Source organism: Calypte anna, chromosome 14 (assembly GCF_003957555.1).
Source record: "Calypte anna isolate BGI_N300 chromosome 14, bCalAnn1_v1.p, whole genome shotgun sequence".
Taxonomy (NCBI): Eukaryota; Metazoa; Chordata; class Aves; order Apodiformes; family Trochilidae; genus Calypte; species Calypte anna.
The window spans coordinates 772,627-794,576 of NC_044260.1; the positions used below are offsets into that span (position 1 = coordinate 772,627).

Here is a 21,950-nt window from a genome sequence, read left to right on the forward strand (position 1 = left end):
TGTCACCACTATGCTTGCCTGCTGTCAGCCCCAAAAGATGTGCTAGAGATTTAGCAGGGAATAAATTTACCAGCAGTGGCAACACATCTCTGTGCACAGCAAGCACCACGGGAAGATGCTGAGAACATCTGCTGTGGAAAACCCTTCTCCTGGTGGGAATTCCTGGTCCTTCATCATTTTGTGTTGTGTTTTGGCAACCAAGGCAGCCACAGAGCATGACAGCACCGGAGAGACAGACAGATACCCTCCTCCAGGTCACACTAGTAGTGTATTTATTGGAGTATCTCACATGCAGGAACCAAAGTTGAGATGATTTCTGGAGCAAGTTAAACAATGGCAGATTAATACAGTTGTATTGTCCTGAATGGAAACAATTCCCACGTGAATACAGCAACAGTTTAGTGTTGGGTTTCTCTGTTTGTTGTGTATTTTGTTTCTCTTTACACAGTCCATCGCTTTAAACAGTTATGTCCCCCATTCTCCCCCTACCCCATTCCCAAAGAGAAAAATATCCAGTATCTTCAGTAAATAAATATTATCCACTTTTATCTGGAAAGCCTACAGCTGTAATATACAGAGAAGCTATTACACAGGTTACATTTGTAGGGTTAACGACAGCTCATAATAACATATACAGAATGAGGAGCTTGTACTCATAAAAAGACAGAGCAGGGTGGGGAGTTTGGCATAGGTTTGCCATAGGCTAAAGAGAACCAGCCCTGGGCTCAGCACGGCTTGAGAGCCAGTGAGATGCCACCTCACCTCTCTCCTGGATGGAAGAGCAACCCGGGGCATGGAGTGGGAAGGTGCAACCCACTCCGGGGGCTGCTGTTTGGGAGGGATGAGTGGAAGGTGCTCTGAGGGCACCATCAATGCCTTTGGGCACTGGGAAGGGGATTCCTGCCTCCTGTCCTCTGCTGGTGGGCAAGGGCAGAGGGGTGCCCCCAGCAGCTGAAGGGTTACCTCCAAGAAGGTTATAAATCCACTCACTGATTGCCTGCTCCATTATTTCCATAAAAATAACTGTCCTGAGCTGTTTTTTTTTTCCAGGGTGGGCTCAGCAAACCTTGTGGTTAGCATTTAGGAGGTAAACAATGACTGAGCTGGATGAGGCAGACCTGGGGATGGAGATAGCACAAGCAGTTCCCCCTCCACAGAACTCCCAGCAGCTACAAAAAAAGACTTGAGTAGTCATGGGATGGAAAATCCTGCTGAAAATCCTGCTGTGTTTGCTCCCCTGGTCTGCATGTCCCATCCTCAGAGCTGACACCAGGAGAGCATCAAGCAGAGAGGAACAGGAACAGGAATAGGCTGGGTTGGCCAGGTTGCCACAGGAGTGAGACCACCACCTCAGCCCCAGGGCTGAAACCACCACCCAGGTCTGTTCTTCCATCACTGGAAAGAAACATCTGGCCACCACAGCCAGCCCCACCAAGTCCTCTGTTGAGAAGTGGAAATGGTCAATGGATTAAAAAATAAACCAAACAAAAGTACCCTGAACAAAGTCAAATCAACAGAAACCCCACTAAAATCCTTCTTCAGCTTGGAGGTGTAAAAACAGCCCTGGAAAGGGTGGAGCTGAGACAGGGGCTGTGGTGATTGGAAGGGGAAAAGTATGTTGGAGGCTACATGAGGGTCCTGTAAGGACCTTTATGCTGTTCCCTTTAAGAGACACCACGTTACGTTTTTATGAGCAGTTCTCCTATGAGCCTTACTTACATCCTAACACCCTAAATGTCTGTACAGCACATTGTTATTACCTATGACACCTGCTAAAGATGCAGCTGAAATCTACACATAGCAATTTAAAAAAAACAAAAACAAAACAAAAACAAACAGAAAGGATATATTTAAATAGAAACCATTCATTTCTTACATCTCAGCACATGACGGGTTAACAGAAGAGGTTAAAAAACACACTGGAAGGAAAAAATATTGACAAAATAAATAGTTTAACCTAGAATAGTGTATCATTAGAACTTACAAAGGACCCCAGTAATAATTTAGTGTCATTGAGTGTCAAGCTGCAATTCCTAATAGGCCTAGAGAGCATCGGGATGTTATTTCTTATGGAAAGCTGATCAGGCTTCTCACAAGCATCAGAGCCACACAAGTCCTCTGCCCACCTGCACAGAGGAAGCACTTAAGAGTGAAAGCAAAGGAAGAGTAAATCATGAAGTCACAAAACCCCCTTCCCTTTCCCCCCGTTTCCACCGCTCAGGTTTTCTGCAGACCACAAGAGGATGGGGAAGATGAGAGATCCTGATACAGGACATTAGGGAAGCTCTAGTGTAGCTCTTAAATTTGTTAAAGAAGGTCTGGGCTAAACCATCAGCTCTGCCACACGGTTCTGACCCTGTTGCTGCTCCCAGCCCCAGTGTGATCAGCCTGGAGAGCCAGGTCTGGTGGATTCAGGCTCCAAATGTAACTCCCAGCAGGGCTTTGCTTTCACCAGGCCCACCAAGGGCCCCCTGAGCAGGCGTTTCCTTCCAGAGAAGGCATCTCCTGAGCCCTGCCCTACTTCCAGCAAAGCCACCACTTGTGCCCACACCGCCTGTCACCCCCTGCATGCAGTGCCCTGGCTCCCCAGTGGGTACCACGGCTGCCAGTGAGGACCACTCAGTGCCTGAGGCTGCAAGCACAGGAGAGAATCCCTCCAGTCCTGTCAACACAGGCTCCTTATCTCCCCTTGGCCCCAGCCTTCTTCTTCCATCTCTTTTCCTCCCTGGCTGGAAGGAGCAGTCACTGACAGCTCTGCAAAATCCTCCGGAAAGGGACCAGCTTCTCTCTAAAGCAACAACTTGCAAGTCCCAGGAGAGGTTTAGCATGACAGAAAGAAGTGTTAACAGCACACACACACACCCCCTCCTACTGCTTTTTGCTAAGGGGTGGGGGAAGAGGACCAGCAAATCCGACCCTGCAGGGGGGCTCAGTGACAGTGCTGGTGATATCCTTGCCACTCAGCATCATTTGACAAAGTCCCCGCGCTTCAGCAATGCGATTATCTCCTCTGGCTTGGCAGGGAAGCTGGATTAACATGCTCAGAATCACCTGATGTGGCCATTTACAGGGTCAATGTGTTTCAAGGATTTAGAAGAGAAAATACACACTTAAAACACCCACAGAGCTTTTTGCATCGACAGGAATACCAACAATTCATTCCGCGCTGGCAAGGCTGCTCAGGCAATCACCAGACATTGTCTGAAATCAAATCAGCACCACAACAGAAGCCTCCTCAAGGTTTCTGGGAACTGGTGGCCACATCTGATGTGTTGCAGCAAGGCAGGGTCTGGCAAGAGCTGGCAGCAGGGGCTCAGCTTGTGTTAAATGCTGAGAGCAGTGGGTGAGAGCAGCTGGGCTGCACACATGCAGCCATGGCAGCCGGTCCTAGCACCTGCCATTACCCACACTGATTTTCCCCTTCCATTTGCAAGCTCTGCTACTTTCTGTAAGGTGAAGAGCTGGCAGGAGCAGTGAGCTACAGAGCAGCCTGGAGGTGCCAGCACTGAGGGGTGGATGGGCAGCCTGGCCTGGGCTCAGCTACACAGGGAGGGATCCTGGCAGAGGATGAAAGCAAGACAGACGAGAGGATGAGCAGGGACAGCACAAAGTGACATCTGATCTGGGACAGCCTGGAAATCCTGCACCAAACAACACTTCCCTCTAAAGATCAGTGTGACCGCTCTCAAAGACCATCAGTGCTGCCGTGGGGCCATTTGGGAAAAGGTTTTATGTGTCACAGCCTACCAAGGCATGACGTACCCTAGAGAGTATGTTAAGAGCCAAAATAACTACGCTGGGATAAAAGCTTCTATCACTTTCACATCAGCTGTTTATAGCACAGCTTCTTGGTCTAGAACAACTTCTGAGAAAGCTCAACACACATCAGCATCCAGGGGAGCTCCAACTTTCCAAATCAGAACCAAGTGTCTGGTTACCTCAGACAACGAGCGCCCCAAGGAAGAGGAACTGGAGCACTGCTGCCTGCATGGGCGTTCATCTGAGATGGTGACTCTCTGCCAGGACAGGAGCTTCTCCCAGCCACACCATGTTCAGCTCACTCTTTGATCCTGCCATCTTGTGCTACTGGCTTCCTACCAAGGAACATGCTGGGGAATGCAGCAATGGCTGGAGCTGCCTGCTCCAGCTCTGCTTGTCAGCTCAGCCAGACAGGCACACACACTGGAATCTCTTCTGGCAGCTCCAGAAGGAGCAGCACTCTCAGCCATGCCTCTGGCAAGCAAGGGAACATGCTTGTTTGCACAGGCAGGAGGGAGAGTGCAGCCCCATAGGAGCTGGGAGTTAAAGAAGGGGCAGAGGTATCACAGGACACTCTGAACATGACACATTGCACAGCCACAATCATCTGACACTTTCTCAGGCCCAAACCTAGATGGAAATGGGGAGCTTCACCTCCAGCCCAGGCAAGCATGGCTAATCCCTCCTTGGTAACCCTCATCATTTTCTGACAAGCCTCTGTGAGGTTTGCCTCTTTTTCTCAGCCCTACCACCAAGAAGCAGCACACGTCAATCCTACCCGGCACGGCGGGGAATCCAGGAACCTCAGATCACACCCGGTCCATGAGCAAGTCCCATCCATCTGCACAGATGTTATTTACAACAGCTGAGACAAATGCAGTCACTGAAGAAGGAATGTAAGGTAAGGAAAAAAATAACCCAGCTATTTAAAAGGCAAACACGCTAGAAAAAAAAAATCCTCACGTGAGAATGCTCTCCCAAAGAGCAAAATGCTTCATGCACTAATGTTACAGCATCCATTTAGCTCAGAGTTTTTAATTCCTGTCAACTGCCAGAGCTACTGGACATGGCCAGCAGACTGCTTTCAAACTAGAGCAAGCCCTGATAAAACACAAGGAAAAAAATACCCTGTGAGATTTAGAATATGAGGAACTGCACAAAATGGGGAAAAGCGACCACCATATGGTACCAGGAGATGTGTGAGTGGGAGAGGAAAGGATTTTAACTTGTGAAGCACACGTTGAAAGGGGAACAGTTGTTCCTTGCTGTCGAATCCGACACGGAAGCCAATGCATTACCATTTTACCTAAAAATAAAGACACACTCCCCCTGAACATTCCAGCTCAGTCAATTACATGCTGATCGACAGAGCAGCCTACTTGGCAGGACCTGCCTACAGAAGAGGATGATCCCTACAGAAACTGAAGGGCAAGGCTGCTCTCTCCCCTCCGGGCTTTTGTTTCAACACAGTGTGATGTACTCATGCATTCTAAAGGGGTTTTCAGCATCAAGAGCTGGTTTTGTGCAGCTGGGATAGGAAGGAGGGGATTAAGTGAGTGCTGGAGAATCGTGGTCTGGCAGGAACAGTGTTGGACTTAAATAGAAAGAGTCAGCTTGTGGGGGTGGATTGTTTGGGGGGGAAGGAGAAGGAATCTATGGAATTGAGGGGATGGGGGTCGTTGTTAGCCAAGTACTGTGAGAGGACCAAGAGGCTGTACAGCGAGGTTGGGCTGCAGAGCAGGGGGTGGGCAGGAGCAAACTTCACAGTGCAAAGAGGGCATCCTCCGAACGCTCCTGCTTTTTCCTGCTGGCAGGGTTTGTCAGAGGGGTTGGGGCTTCCAGGGGAGGGGATGGCAGATTGGGAACCATCTCCGCCGCTTTGGCTCGCTCTTCTAAAAATTTGTCGAACTCTGGAATGTGAAAAAATAAAAATAAATAAAAAGGAAGAAGGGAAGGACTGGAGCTGCTATGTTTAGCTCAGGGGACAGAGATTAGCAGGGCCTGAAATCCCAGTGCCTGGTGTCCCATCAGGCTGTGTTTGCAGGCACACATATTTGTACAGCCTGAATTCCTCAGGAAAGGGTAAAGACATCCTCAGAGACACCCTTGCTCAGGCAGCAGAGGGAATCAAACCCACGCTATGCCATTGGCCATGACAGAAGCAGGGAAACATCATTCCAAAGGGCTGAACAGCTCGGGGACATATTCCTGCTGGCACAAACACAGGGCACAGCCAAGAAGATGTCAGGAAGGCACTTCCAGCCGGGAGGGCTCCTCACATCATAAATACTAACTTTTTGCTCTTCTCCAGCCTTTCTGAGAGCAGAAGCTTTTGCTGGGGAATACCAGGCTGGGAGAATCATAGAATCATAGAATTGGCTGGGTTGGAAGGGACCTCAGAGATCATCAAGTCCAACCCTTGATCCACTCCTGCTGCAGTTCCCAGCCCATGGCACTCAGTGCCACATCCAGGCTCTTTGGAAAGATCTCCAGACACGGAGAATCCACTACTTCCCTGGGCAGCCCATTCCAATGCCTGATCACCCTCTCCAGAAAGAAATTCTTTCTCATCTCCAACCTAAACCTCCCCTGGCACAACTTGAGACCCTTTGTGCCCTCTTGTCTTGCTGAGAGTTGCCTGGGAAAAGAGCCCAACCCCCCCCTGGCTCCAACCTCCTTTCAGGGAATTGGAGAGAGTGATGAGGTCTCCCCTGAGCCTCCTCTTTTCCAGCCTGAACACCCCCAGCTCCCTCAGCCTCACCTCATAAGACTTGTGCTTGCATCCCTTTACCAGCCTAGCTGCCCTCCTTCTCCTTCCTGAACTGAGGGGCCCCAAGAAGTCAGCATCTCAGCAGATAATTCAGTCAGTGCACCAACCTGGGAATGGTTCATAGCCATAAGCATCTCTGCTTACCTTCACTGGTCACTCCTTCTTCCAGTTCATCTCCTTTCTGCAATTGGAACAAGAAAGCATGTGAGCACACAGGCAGAGCTTCACCCTCTACATATGTTTAATGCAAGCAGATATTTTCCACGTGCTAACTGTTTGAGGAGGCCAACCTAGAGAAATCACACTGGGGGGCAGTGGTGACAGACATTTCACTGAGCTGCAGGGCAAGAGGACAAGCACTAGAGATGCTCGTGAGGATTGCTGGTGGATGGGGGTAAACTTTCCCAGCCAGACCCAAACAGCAGCTGGGTGCTGTTTCCACTTCAGGCAGCAGGCCTGGTCAAAACCAGAGCTGTGCCAGTCACACAACCACTGTGTAAGATGCCATCTTCTGTCCCACAGGCCTTTAAAAAGTCAGGACTGCATTTTGTGTTGTGTCTTCAAAAAAAATGGACTTTTATCTGCTAAGGGACACACACTTCAAAGCAGCTTCCCTTGAAAGATCATTTTAGATTTCATACAAAAATCAAGAAGCTTCCCTGGTGTTGGTGCTGTACAAAGATTACAGTAGGGTGGGCAGGATGAAGGACACTGATGGACAGCTGGTGCCTGTCCATGGGGTACAGAGGGCAGGATGCCAGCTGGATGCATTCCAACACACGGATTTCCAACAGTGCTTCAGTAGGGGAATTGGAAGTCCAAGGATGTGGCATCCTTGTCAATCTATCAGGGTGTTAAAAATGGACCAAAAAACTCTACTTGAAAACCTCATGTTGAACCTGCTTTGGAACAAAACAAAACAAAACAAAACAAAAAGAAGTGTTTGTCCATGCCCTGGCTTCTTCACCAGGAGAATGGGAACATATTGCTTGGCCTCACAAAGGTTTTTAAATGCCACTTAGCATGTCCTAACTTCCTGCTGTGTGGAGGTTTCCAAAGGGGACAGAGGGGACAGCAGCCACACAGAGGTACTGCTTGCTCTCATGTACCCCAGATAGGCAGGGAACCAAATAATGATGAGCTAACCTGATCTGTAACTTCCTTGGCTGGCTGGGAAGCAGAAAATTGAAATGAACCATTAAAAAAATAAAAAGAAAGAAAAAAGAAGAAAAAAAGAAGGTGCAGAAGCCAAAGTGAAAAACACAAATCCAATCCAAACTTTATGAGAGGGCATCTTGATGCTGCACACACATCTGGTTAGCATGGAGATCCAGGGACCAGGGAGAAAGGGACCTGGTGTGGTCACAACCAGAGGGTGTGAGATCCCTGGGCTTGTTCAGGCATTGACACAGCACTTCTCTGCTTTGCTCTTTTTGAGCAAGACTGTCTCAGGGATGACAGATGTACAGAGCTACCTCAATATCTCTCCCTAAGATCTTCTCTCTTGCTAAATTAATTTAAATGGCAAAGACAAAAGTCTATTGTTCAAGCAGAGGGGACATGCTACTTTTACTGTATTTCTTTAACGAAATGAGGCCAGTTGTGTAATTAAATTTGAAAATGACTGCCTGTACCAAGGCCTGAAAACACTACCTGCAGCTGAAAAGCAGTGACATTTCAAAGACAGCCAGGAAGTCTGCCATACTCAAATACTGGAACCCAGAATCTGTTTAAGCACTTCAGGCAGCTTTGGAGAGCAGAAACATTTTCTTCCTCTCAGTAGTTGGATCCTCTGGTGCTGGAGCAGGGGGCTGATGTGCTGGATTGTGCCTGAAGCAGAGCCAGAGCTGGGGAGTGGAGCCTGAACCCTGCAGCTCTCAGCTAGGAGCTCAGCAGGCAACAGCAAAGGGCTGAGGGAGACCTCAAGGAGTAGGGAAAAATCTAGGGAGAATCTCTGATGTTGGAAGAATGGAAGATGATTCTTAGGGATACGGTGATACAGTTCAGTTCACTGAAGTAGTTTTTAGAAGAACAGTCTGAAACGTAACCCACTGCTCACCCCCAGAATGCACTTGGCTAATTGGAGTCAGATGCTCACATTAAAAAAAAAGGAGACTGGAATAAATGCATCCTGGCTGCACCACCTCTTAAACCAAATGTGTATTGGTACAGCAGAACAAACTCCAGAATGAAGAAAAGGAGGCTTTGAGTTCTATGTCTTCTGTTTGTTTGTGTAATAATTACCAGACATTATCATTTAGGAGAAACTGAAAGTTATAAACATTGAAAAGAGACTGTTATAAATTTTTATTATTACTATTATGAAACATGTCAAGGTTGCTTGCCAATTTAATGAAGACATCTCGATTAGAAAGGAATCTAAGCCCTGATCCAGCATCTCTTAAAAGCATGCCTCAGCATAAGCATGTACTTACATCCTGTGAAAGCTAATGCAGCTTTAAACATGGGCTTTTAAGCCTGGTGAAGAACACAGGAAACCTTCAGCACATGTTTAAATGCTTTCCTGAACGGGGACCAGAAACACATGCTGTTCTGTGATGTTAACATGGAGAAGTGAAAATAAAACAACTCAGGAAAAAAAAATGTTTTGACTGAATTGCTGAACACCACCCTATCTCCTCCTGCTCAGATATTCCCTTCACAGGGATATGACTGGGAAGTTTTAGTGTCTCCTGTGATGAGAAGCACCAGCAACTCAGCAATGCATTGGAAGTTATCTGTACAAGTGCTATTGCCCGTGTGGAAAATGAAAATATAAAGAGTCTCACCAAGTCGGTACTGAGCCACTCCTCAATGTCATCCATGACAGAGGACTGTGCAACAGGGATCTAGGGAGTGCAGCGAGAGAACAGCAAGGCAGGCAAAAACCAAAACACATCCACAATCATGGCCAGAGAGCGATGGAAAACGCCAGAAATAAGATTGAAAACAAAACAAAAACAAAGATGTAAGATGTGCTGAAAAAAAAAGGCAAAAAAAAAAAATAAAAAGGCAACAAAATATAAACGGCATTTCAAATAAAGAAACACTTGGAAAGGAAATTATGAACAACAAGGCTAAAAAAAAACAAGAGAAAGATTATGGGGAGTGACATGACTCGATGCCAGCATAAGCCGGGTAACTTCTCGACCACACATTAAAACCATCAAGATGGGCTGATGATTCTAATCTTGATCGTGGAAAGCTTTTAAGGGTAGAATACTGGATATCAGATAGGTTTTGAAATGCTGAATTTCCACCTTCTTTTTTTTTTTTTTAAATGGGTATTAACCACAGTGAAGCATTAGCAAAAAGGGGGGCTCAAAGTCTTCAGGCAACACTCCAATGAAAACAATCTGATTTTCCTCACAGGTGGAGGCAGTCAGAGCCCAGGGTACACAGTGGTGTTTCCTTCCCCATCCTCCTCCCACCATACCACCCAACCTTGGCAAGCCTCCGCACATCAGTTTAAAGCAGAATCACCCCAGTTCCCTGGCCCATCTCCTCTGCCAAAAGTGACTCTCTTGCAGCAGAGGCAGCAGAACCCAACGTCTGCTGAAGTGCAGAGTCTCAAAGGTGAGGGTGAAAAGGAGGATGGGGCCAAATCCGTCATGGGCAGAGGAGGAGAGCATGGTACACAGCACCCACTCATCCTGTGCAACCTGCTCTAGGTGAACCTGCTCTGGCAGGGGAGTTGGACTAGATGATCTCCAGAGGTGCCTTCCAAACCCTCACATTCTGTGATTCTGAGTCTGATTCCTCTCAGCTCTGGTCCTGGTGATGCCTTGCAGTGCTGCAGCAAGGCTTCCTGTGTCTGCCTGTCAGGCCTCCAGGGATGGTTTAACCAAAAGGCAGGGCAGGTTTGCCTCTCTCCCTGCCATAAACCTGCTCACCTTATGCTGTGCAGGCACAGCACTGAGTGCTGCAGCAATTGGGTCAGTGATGGGAAATGACCATTATTATAGGTGTAGGATTTCCTGATTTAACTGCCCTGCTTCATTACTATAGAAGGGTGTGCAGGAGTAAACAGGAAAACACCACAGTAAGATCTCATAAGGACAACCTGAAAAACACTGGGAGAGCAGTGTCAGACAGGTTGCAGGTCAGAGCATGGCAGTGGAACAGAGCTGGCAGTGCTGGAGGCTCTCCTAGGAAGAGGTCCTAGGAAGGGGCTGTCCACAGCTTTGACTGAAACCTCTCATGGGGAGAAGAGCTGACAGAAGCTTTGTGCATGAATTCCCTGGGAGATGGAGCTTTCTCATGGACTTCTCATGGAGGAGGACAGGCAGATGCTGAACTACAGGGGCAGCAGCTGATGCTGTTTAGCTGAGCTCAAGATTTTTTTTCTTCTAATCAAGTAGCCCTTTGCAATAGGAGGTCAGTTGCCCTTGCTCGAGTTGGTGAGGTCTGCTAAGAGGTTAGCGGTGTCAAAGGACTGGAAATCCAGGGCTCAATCCAAAGCATCTCCCACCAAGACAGGCACCAAGAAGATGGCTTGGCTCCCACTCTGCAGGTTGCTGGACAAACTGCATGTGACAGATCCAAGAAGAGCCAGGGGTGCAAGCCATCATTTTGCCTTCAGCTAATACACAAAGATCCCAAACAGAAAATAAGTTCCCTTTAAATGGGCCAGGTTCAGTGTAATTGCCCCTTTTTAATTTGCAATGGAGAGCTGAATCACACATGCAGTGTGCCAAAACTGCTGGGAGCTGGCCCAGACAGCCAGTAACCAGAGGAGGGCTCTGCAGACACCTTCCAACACGTTCCTTTCCAAGGACAAGTTGCATCTTGTAAAACTAGCTTGTTGGTGTAACAGCTTTGGAAGACACTTCAGAGATACAAAGCAATGAATTTATTCAGCCTACAGCAACCTAAAATTTATGGCAGAAGTTTCCCTGCTGTCTCTCTCCTGTCTTGCTTAATACTTCACATAATAAGTAAAGCTTTGGAAGGTGCAGCCTTCAGAGCTGTTGGCTAGTTTGCAACAGGAAGGAGGAATATAAAAAAAGAAAAAAAAGAAAAAAGAAGAAAAAAAAAACTTCTACTTTCAGAGAGACCTACTTCATATATCAAAAAAAAATAAAAAAAACTCAGAAGCACAGAAACACATCTAACTGGTCATATATAAGAAGCAGAATGAGATGCAAGATAAACATTTGAGCATGTCAAACACTTGCTGTTCAGCACTGACCTTTTAAAAAAAGCTTCCTCCACCTTCCAAGACACTTGAAGAAGCACTAAGGGTTTGCATCTATTGCTCCTTCCATCCTCAAGCTTCCAGTTTCCTTTCCTCAGACTCTGAGCCCCATTTTCTCCATAAAGCATGGGTTAATGTGTCAGGTTTAATTTGTTCAAGAAAACTCTCAAGAGTAACTGGAAGTTTTAAAATATTTTAACTATAATGTTGTACCATTTATATTTCATTGAAAAGTGACCACACACAGTTCTTTTTTCTTTTTTTTTGCCAGCCAGTTGTGTATTTGGCAAGTCTCCCCCTTGCAGGGCCCAACACTGAAGAATGTGGAGGGGAATTTTGTTAAACTAATCCCCTAAAACACAACAGAAGCGATGTAAAAATAAATTAGCTAGTTTACACATTATAAAAAAAAAAAAAAACAGACAACAGTTTCTGGGAACAAACAGCAGTGGCAGCCACAGACTGCATGGCAATGGTTCGAGAATGGAACAGAGGAATGGCTCCAGAATGGGATACTTGTTAATACTTTGGTTATGCAAACATACACGGTCTAGTGAAGCTGTCAGTCTTGGCAAGACAGCTCCCTAGATAGTCAGAGTTGGCTGCAAGAGCTGTTTTTCTAATGATATTGTGATTTCTTTTTAAAAAGTCTACACTCAAAGTCAATGGAAATTAAGTCACCAAATATTTTGGGGTACTTTAAGTAACTGGCTTTAATTAAAAGTTGGGCTCATTGTTCAAATTCCTTTTTTAGTCAGTCTTTGGAAAATCCTACAAATGGGATCATCTCAACAGGCCTAAAAGGGAAATGGAAAAGGAAGGCTGAGTTCAATCCCACACAGCCCACAGGAACCTGGAATTCAAGTTCATGCTTATCAAAGTTAGATTGTGTTGGTGTTCTCACTAGCAATCAAAAGCCAAGGAGTATTGCCAATACATTTCTTCAGAAGTCATAGAATCCAATATTCTACCCTTAAAAAGACAGTTTGAGGTTATTATTACCACATTTTATTTCTATGAAAAATGATCCCACTGGAAAAGAAGCAGGTATGAAATGACAATTCAGGTCTCTAGGTGAGCTCATTAATGTTCTTAAAATGTTTAACAAGGCTCATGCTAATTGTTGCTAGACTACTGCCTTGTAGTAGCTTAGTTAATTCCACTTCTTTCTACATGTTTAAAATAAGCTGACACCAATACTTGGTTAGCTGCTACTCATTTCCCCCCCCAATAGTTAGTAAGAGTAAAGGAAGGTCTGTCATTCCTAGGGCAGCAGAACTAGAGCACTAAGAGCCATGCTAGCATCTACTCCAGCTTACTACTACACTCTTACCATCTATTTAAAGCTGCTGTGATCTTGAAATAGCTGCCTGGCCTCAATATTGGAACACGTTGGACTTCACATGTTAAGGATTTAATTAGCTACGTGATTATTTCTAACCATGTTTACACACTGTGTAGATGGGGAAGGCAAGAGCTGAGGAGCAGCGTGTTGCCCAACACAGCCTGTTGTGCCTGTACAAACAACTGGCCAGTCTGGATCCAACAGGAATGTCCAGACATCCAAAGCCTTCACTCACATGGGGTATCACATTCTCTGTGTACAGCCCTCTGAAAAATGCCATGACTGGACAGGTAATGAAAGCCATGTGGCCTTCAGAGCAAGTGAACACGCCTGCTTGCCTTCAAAAGGGAGAGGGGTCCTGCTACAGGGGAGAAATGAGATCTTCACACAGCTTTTCCTCAGTTTGTTCACAATTGACTTTAGTCTCCAAGCAGATGATATATTTCATCAGTCTCATGTCACCCAAGTCATTTCTACATCTCTCTATTGAAGGCACACGTGGTGGTATCCCACTTTGTTGCTAATTAATGACATCTCAGCCAAGGTTTCATCTAATCTTTACTCACATATCTTTATGACTGAGAGGAATCTCCTCCCCAGCCAGGCATGCTGCTGGTGGTCAGGATGCAATGATGAAAGCTGCTGATACCCCTTTCTGTGAATTCTGGTTCAGTTTCATTCTTCCCCTGCCACTGTCCCAATCAGTATCTGCCCTGATGTGGTAGCTTAAGCAACACCTGCTCCTCACTTTCATAACAAACACCCCCTTGGCATCTGTGTGGGGTGATATATTCAAACAAATGAGTATGTGATTATGCAAAACTCAACAGCTGCCCAAACCCACGTGAAGGGAACTGGAATTGCCTGCACTAAACCATGGTGGCCTTATGCTAAAGTCTGTGTCTCAGAGCTGCTGATACAGACCCTGAACGACTCCTTGCAAAAACCCAGATCCTGCACTGCAAACAGATCCAGTACTGCAACAGCTCAGCTACCCTCTCCAAGTGATGTGTGAACCAGGAAGATTTCCTGCAGGTATCATTTTGTCTACCTTTGTTTTGTAGGCATCACCAGAATGTGGTTTGTGTCTCCACAGTCCTGGGATCATTTTGACACCAGAGCTCAGCTTCAGATTAAGTTGAAGCAGAAACAATGCTGCAAAATTTCACTGGGAGAGCAGACGTGGGGCCCAGAATGAGCCTCCCTCTGCAAAGGTGTGTCAGTGAACCAGGGTGCACAGAAATGGAAGAACTCAATGCTGGAATAACTATTGCAGTCTGGAAAGAACAACATTGGGTGATGAGGGATGTGGAAACCACTCTGGCAGGTGGAGAAGGCCCTGCTGGTGGCCTCAGTGTTGTACAGGCACAGGTAAGGGTGATGTCAGCTCACCCCTCTTTCCCTCCTCATCTCCTAAATACAAAAAGTCACCAAAACATGGAGTTCCTACCTGGGATGCTAGTTATTCCACTGGTTTTGCAAATGCTACAAAGTTGCATTAATAAATATAGTTAAGAACTACAGCCAGTTAAGAGAGAAACTGAGTTAATGATTAGTTTAGTTTTATTTTAGGTATTTCTCTCTCATATTTAGCATACAAACAAGGTGACAGGCTTGCAAGAGCAGCAACTGGCTGGACAGCCAGATCCCCTTCCCTCCCCAAATCCTTATGTCTCCATGAATGCTGCAGTATCCTTTTTCCAGACTGGATAACCACAAGCCAATGAAGGAATATTGTGTTTGGTTTTTTAATAAAGCAGTGATGTGAGTGGCATGAACAGCAGGGGTGCTGATTTCATGCTTCCCTGCTCCTGTAAACAGTGGAAAGGCAAAGATGAGGAACTAACTCAATCACTGGAGTATTCATTATGGATGAACATCTAACAGTGGCAGAGCACATCTCTTGTTGCAGTGGAGCCACTGAACAGCAAGAGCCTCTCTGAGCTGCAGTCAGCAGTACCAGAGACAAAGGAAGTCCCACTTTATGGCTTCTCACTCTCCTCTTAGGAGCTGGGGGTCTCTGACAAGCTCTGACATCAAACTCTGGCTCCCAAGGACAGGTATCTACAGCTGGGTTTACCCCTTGCTCTGTGCTAGCAGACACAGAACCATTTCTGGGTGCTTGCACAGGCTGTGTGGCAGTGTATGTGCCTGACCCCTATCACTGTGCGTGCATCATCCGTGCAAACTCCTGGCAAACTCACAAACTGGCCCTCAGAAATAATCTGGGTTAGCCTAGAAAACGAAACACAAAGTGTTTTCACAGAGTTGATGCACTTTGATATAGCACACTGGATTTTTTATCTTTCTATGATTTATGATTTTCTCAACCTTAAATTCTCTTCTTAAGCACTGGGCAGCTGAGTCAGGGATTTCCAAGGCTCTCCCTGGAGTGAGGTGTTCTTGCTCCATGGACCTCCTGATGCCCAGCCCCACATGCTGCACTGGCAGAGCACCCCTGCCCAAAGGGAATTCTGCTCTCCACCATTCTGAACTCAACTGCAGGCAGGACTGCCTCAGAAGAGCTTTCTGCAGCCAGGGCATATTATTGGTACTAATCTCAAACACTTAAAGTGATGGATTACATTGCCCAAAAACACAAAAATTTTCCAAGAACTTGGTTCTAAGGCATAGCTGAGGCTATTTTTACCTACCCCTGACTTCTGCTCTTAAAGAAAGCTTTTGAACTTGTTGATGAAGAACAACTTCAAACATGGTCAAAACGTGCACAGACTCAGTGATCTTCAGAAGCTCATTTTTATCAGAGCACTGGCCTCTCTAGACGTGGGAATTCAAGCCTTAAAGCCAGGAAAAACTACTGTACCTTCTGGAGTCTGAATCCTAATGCCAGAGGGATGAAAGATGTCACCCTGGATAGCAGTTCTCCTATTCCCTTCCTTTCTTACAGAATTATCCCTCCATTCCTCATTTCAATTAGGTTATTATCCTACAGTGTCTGTATGGTTATTCCAGACCATGAAGCTAAGAACAACCAGCAAAGGCTGCTTTAAAGACACACAGAAAGTGTCCTCTTTATGAGCAAGATTCATGAGACTTGTGTTTATCCCTGAAAAAGTGGATACTGCATAAATAAATCAAGACAGTATAAGGAACCAATGGGATCTCCAAGCCTCCTCCAAGGGTGATGTGGGATCCTACAAATTATTTGGTTGGTTACAGGCCTTTCTGCTGCATAAATCAGAAATTGGTGCAAATCTTTCCCTTTGCCCCAGGTAATGACATAGGTGGGAAATAAACTCCTTGTACTGTCTGATTTCAAGTGGTTGAGTAGGGCAGGACAAGAGGAGAATGGAAGATGGTTATTCTAGGAAAAAAGGACGGGTGGGCAATAGGAATTGTTTCACTGGTGAAGTCCTCACCATTCCTTGTGTAATTAGCCACTTGTCTATGGGCTCCATGTCTGAGTTCCCACCTTTACCTCTCCTCTGTGTTGAGAACAAAAAGGTCCATAAAGAGAGAAACCACAGCAACAACCCGTGATAAAGTAATATAACAGCATCAAGTTAAAAACTTCACATACACACAGACAGACAGAGAATTGCCTACAGCAGCTCCTGGCAGCAGCTGCATCCCCTCTGTGGAGGGACAGACCTCACCCAACCTCTGCACTTCTGATGGGCAGTTTCACAGAATTTTAGCACTTCTTCAACGCTGATATTAAAAAAATAAAGATCACTGACTAGTAGTGAGGCTGATGTTTGTCACCTTCTTAGAAGAAGCCAAGTGTTGGCCATATGACCTACTAAAAATCAGTCAGACTTCATTAGAAACACCAGTACAATGGGCTGTGGAGCTTCCCTTGTTTATGAAGCTGTGAGTTGCAGCACACTCTCCTTACCTCCTTGACCTCAGCAGACAAACTCTGCCTCAAACATCACGATAGCTCTAACGACAGCACTGAGCAGGAGGGTAAGTACTGGCACTTTGCTGCAGTGGTTTGGCAGCCTTTCAACCTGCCACTCTTGACAAGTGGCAGAGGTTAAAAGGATCACTGATGCATCCAGCTCCTCTGAGCAGGTTGTAGCCTGCGTGGCACAGCAACACAAAGACTCTCAAGATGGCTTCTTGTCTTTCAGCATCTCATCCCTGAGTCAGGGCCTGGATGCAGAGCCAGCTCTAGCTCTGGAGGGGCTTGCTCAGGACAGGCAGAGAACAGCAGTTCCATCCCACCAACCCTGCCAGAACTGGGCTAGCTCAGCCCTGGTGTGATTTTGTGCCTCCATCCAGACACCCATACACATGGGGCACCTCTTCTTGTCCCCATTATCACAGATAACAGAGAATCATCTGTAATCCTTTATGTCTCATTTCAGTACTTGTGCTGAAAGGAAAAAAAACAAAGGGAAAAATCACTCCACCTTCATCTACTATCTGTGTAACACTAGAGAATTGTTTCTTGGACACTTCTTCTCCCAGTTGTGATCACGCAAGAACTCTGTGGTAACAAAAGCAATTCCCAACATGGAAAAGCAATATTAAGAAAACAGTGTATTTTTAGCTCATCTTGTTTCCAGCTGCTAAATCATATTAAAAGACAGCTAATGCCACGTGACCAGCCATCTCTCTACAGACCATTCTGAGAATGACTGCATTCGAAACGTCGGATGTGCTGAATTTTACCACTGGACAACTGTGCTGGAACAAGATGTGTGTGAAGAATGTGGTGCAAAACTTTTGGCTCCTCCCTAGAGCTGTTCTTAAATTAGCTCTCTACCCAAATTAACACTTGTCTTTCATTTACAGAGCACTGCCAGTTTTTTCCTACACATGCCACGGCTGGTAACTTTAGGAGAGGTTAATTTTGATTTCCTGTAAGAAGAGACACCCACGAGCCTCACAACACTTGACAAAAAGTAGTGTTTACCAATTACGGAAAGGCTGCATTTCAAAACAAGCTATTCTGATTGCCTGATACAGTCATCAGGACCTTTGAAAAGAGGCTGAAAGTCTCTACAACATCTCAGAGCCCAAAGTTCCACAACCCATCAAGTGTTTGCTCCAGAAAAACTTTGACCGTCAGATTAGTTTAGACACAGCCCTTTGAGCTGACAACACTTGGGGCAGAGCAGCAGCTGTCCTGGTGTGACTGACATGTCACATCCATCCCTCAAGAGGAATTGGCTGAAAACAAAAGTGTTAATAAATAAGGACGTGACCCCCTGGTCACAAAGGGGAATACAGCCCCCTTGACCAGTAGCTAAATGCAAGCCCCTTGTGTTTGGTTAGCCAGGAACAAAGAGAAGAACCTCAAATCTTGTCCCAGGTCTTGCCAAAAACACAGCTCAGTGATACTGAGGGCTTGAGCTGTCTCACTGACCTCAGCAATTCCTCTCTCACTCCTGTAATGCACCTCTGCCCCTGTCTCCTCCTGCTGCCCCCTGTTCCCTCAGTACTGCTGGCATGAGTTTTTGGGGAGCTGACCTTGAAACTGGTCACAGGGATGACCTGGGTGATAAATTACCCTTTTTGCAGGAGGACAGGAACAAGCAGATAGATTTGTGAGGTGGGGGGGATGCTCCATAAGAAATCACTGCTGAAGCCCTGTTACCACTGAGATGCAGCCCAGGCAAGCAGGCAGCTGTGCTCTGACCCCAGCTGGCTCCAAACACAAATTCTCCCTGGCTCACAGCACAAGCTGCCAGGCATGCCAGCTGCCCTGGGTGCTCCCATTTCAACTTATGAAAGAACCAGGGCAGGAACAGCCAAGGCATGGGGAGGCAATTCTCCAGGGAGGGAGGTGTGTGCCTGCTGCACTGGCTCTGCCATGCTCCCTAGTGGTCAGCGCACACCAAAATTAGACTGGGAAAAGGCTCTCGACTTGCTCTGGCATCTAAAAAACTTACACACAGCTGAGCAGAAAAGAGCAGGAGAGTTTTAAAAAGCAGGCTGGTCAAAAGGAGTCGAGAGACAATCTGAAAGCTCTTTTTGCTTCTGCCTTTCCTGACCTATGCAGACCAAGATGGACAAGCTCGCTCTCTCAAACTTGTTTCTAATGTCAGCTGCTGTGAGGTGACAGCACCTGGGCCTCTTCTGCCCACCCAGGATAGCAGGAGCCTGCCCTGGGACAGAGGGAAGAGGCTGCAGGCAGGGGTGGTTTACAGCAAGGCACACGAACCATTACCAGGCTGCCTAATTCCTCTCCCTGTCACTTGCTCGTGTATCCTATGATTCTGTATTCTATGATTCTATCATTCTATCCATGCACTTAGAGCAAAGTCTAGTAGATTAAGATTGCATCAACATTCATAAGCAAAACCAAATTAAACCAGTGCACACCAGTGTTGACAAGATGTTTCCCACTTATTCATTTCAGCAGTAATTCTAGGCAAAGAGTTGGGTCCCCCAGGCAAGCTGCAAGAACACAGGAGAATTTACCCACTATGGCTTTGAAGTCTTTTTGGCTTCCCTGCTAAATAGCAGCTCTTTAGAGATCATTACTGAGCAAGTACCTGCTGCTTGATATCAGTTTCAAAAATAGCCAGTACTAGCATGTTGCTGGAATACAGAATGAGAAGTCTTGGTCAAAGGAGCTGCCTAGAGCTTCAGATAACAAAATGCAGAGCAAGGACCTACCCCTCCTGTGTTCTGTTTTCGAACGTCCAGGGCAGACGCCAGTCCTTTGACAGCCTGTGGATCCTCATACGTCACGCTGAAAGAAAGGAACAAACCACAGAACTAGAAGGAAGCCCAGCATCCAGCCATGCAGAACACACTTGCTACTGTGATTTACTCCCCTGGAAATCTGAAAGCACTTTTTTTTTTTTTTTTCCTTAACAAGACTTCAAGTGCACTAAGGGTACTCCAAGAAGAGGAGTGTGCTCTGGATAAAGACCGTCAGCCTCAGTAAATATGTGGGAGCAAAAAAAAGAGTAAGACTGACATTATGAGAGGCAGGCAAATAGGTTATCAGGCACTGTAAGCATGCCCAAGAGCTGGCAGGGGGCTATGAAAAGAGGCCTGATTACAGATCACATTTTGCAAAGCTTTAAAGATGACATTTGGAAGCCTGACCTTGATGCGTGCATGGGGGGGGAGGCAGACTGGAAGACAGATGATACACAACTACAGTGAGGCAGACAAAGAAATGCACTATTTATAGAGGGTGGCTTTTTAAAAAGCTCCCTAAATTGCTACTCCGAAGGGACACGTAGCAGTCAGGTGACAGAGGCAACAGCATCACTTCTCAGAGCACAGTGGTGAGCTGTGAGCTGGAGCAGACACCAGCTCCTGCCCATCAGTCAGCCCCTGTGAGGAGCCACATGTCTGGGCAGGAGGAGCACTTTCTCCTCTAGTGTGCTGCCTTCTCCCAAAAATCCCAGCACAGCACCCAGAGGTCTTCACCTACACACTGCAGGAGTCACACTCCTGTCCTTACTGCCTCGCTGCTGCTCCAGTTATACAGCCTACAGTCCAAGGAAGATGTAGCAATTCCCTTGTGAAATCATGGACTGATATCTGCTCCTTGTTCCATTAGCTTGCAGAAGGAGATAGAGGTGCAGTGTGGGAAGGCTTAGTTTTGTGCTTCATTTAGCACAAGGGACAGAGGGACCTCCATTAGATCTCTCTGCAATGCTTCTCCTTTCTGATTACACACTAGGGCTCTCAGCCTGGAATCTCCCGTGGTAACCTACACCTCTGCAGTAAACCACATCTTTTCAGTTCTGATACTACAGCTGAGGCATTACCAATAGCTATATTCATAACTGATTAAAAAAAATCCTAATAAATTTGCTGGCAAAAGTTTTCCAGAGCTGGTCTGGAAAACTTCAGTCTGAGCTAAACTATTTAAAAACATTTCTTAGCCTGAGACAAGATATTGATGATGTTCTGACTGCTGCTAGCCACTGCATCCTCTAGAATCTGAAGCCAAAGGAGACAAGAAATAATGCAGAAAAATACCCAAGCCTGTCTTCTACTGCGTATCACTTCACAGGGATCAAAGGATTTCTTAAGTGCAGAGATTTTACATAAAAATAATTTGACCTGTTAAATGCCCTTGGAAGTGCCAGGTTTGCAGCTCTAGAGATGCAAGCCTTATGCATATAAACAAACTGGGAATAGTGTGGTCAGGCAAGCTGCATGGCCTTGACAGCCTGTGAGAGTCTGGCTGCAGGGCCAAAGGGAGAGTTTAACTGGATGGGAATTGTGTTTCCAAGCTCTGGATGGCAGTAATTCAGTCACCAAAGTATATCCATGACCTTCAGGTGAAGGATCCTTATGCTCCTGTATCTCAAACACTGGCTGGGTGGATGGGATGACAAGTCTTTATGAGAGAAAGCATCTGAAGAAGTAAAAGCAAGTTCATTTCCAAGTTTCCAGTGAGCTCATTAACTAAGACAGTCAAATAACATTACTCAGCCAGTCTGCTCTGCCCAGCAGCAAGAACTTCTCCACTTGCTCATATGACGAGTAAGACAAGGATTGGATTAAAAGCACAAAAACATACACCAGAACTACTTTTTTAGCTTGGACTAAAGACAAGGAGTTTCAGATTTACACCCTTAGAAAACAGCTGTGTCTCAAACAGTGCTGCAGACAAACTCCAACATACTTCTTTCGCTGCTCAGCCAAGGAACTGCCTCTTGTCTGTGCAAACATGTCGAAGTCATCACGAGGATTGGAATGCTGTAGAGAGCTGAGTGTGCCACTGACACTGTTTGTACCCAAGTCTGTAACCAGAGGCAAAAAAAGCAAACCAATGAAATGGCAAAAAATAGGCAAGCCTCACTGCTGGCACTACCTAAGTTCCAGAGGAAATCACTAACAATACAGGACAGCTACAGAGACCACCTAATTAAAGTTGCCACATGAAGAGGCAGAACAGAGTCCTGAGTCCAGAACAGGTTGGATGCTGCTAA

The 21,950-nt window shown here is 46.2% G+C and overlaps 1 protein-coding gene across 2 annotated transcripts in view; it reads right to left on the reverse strand.

Annotated features, from left to right (window-relative positions):
* Positions 1 to 249: 249 nt before the first annotated feature.
* TOM1L2 (target of myb1 like 2 membrane trafficking protein) overlaps positions 250 to 21,950 on the reverse strand; it is a 56,872-nt gene continuing 35,171 nt past the window's right edge. Inside the window, exons 11-15 of one of the 2 annotated variants that reach the window (XM_008498879.2) lie at positions 21,644 to 21,761; positions 19,666 to 19,741; positions 9,319 to 9,378; positions 6,674 to 6,710; positions 250 to 5,669 (exon numbers count right to left, since the gene is read on the reverse strand). In XM_008498879.2, coding sequence (XP_008497101.1) covers positions 5,521 to 5,669; positions 6,674 to 6,710; positions 9,319 to 9,378; positions 19,666 to 19,741; positions 21,644 to 21,761 — 440 coding nt within the window. In that variant the 3' untranslated portion in view covers positions 250 to 5,520. The remainder of the gene's footprint in view (positions 5,670 to 6,673; positions 6,711 to 9,318; positions 9,379 to 19,665; positions 19,742 to 21,643; positions 21,762 to 21,950) is intronic. The other variant, XM_030459546.1, reaches the window with a different exon arrangement.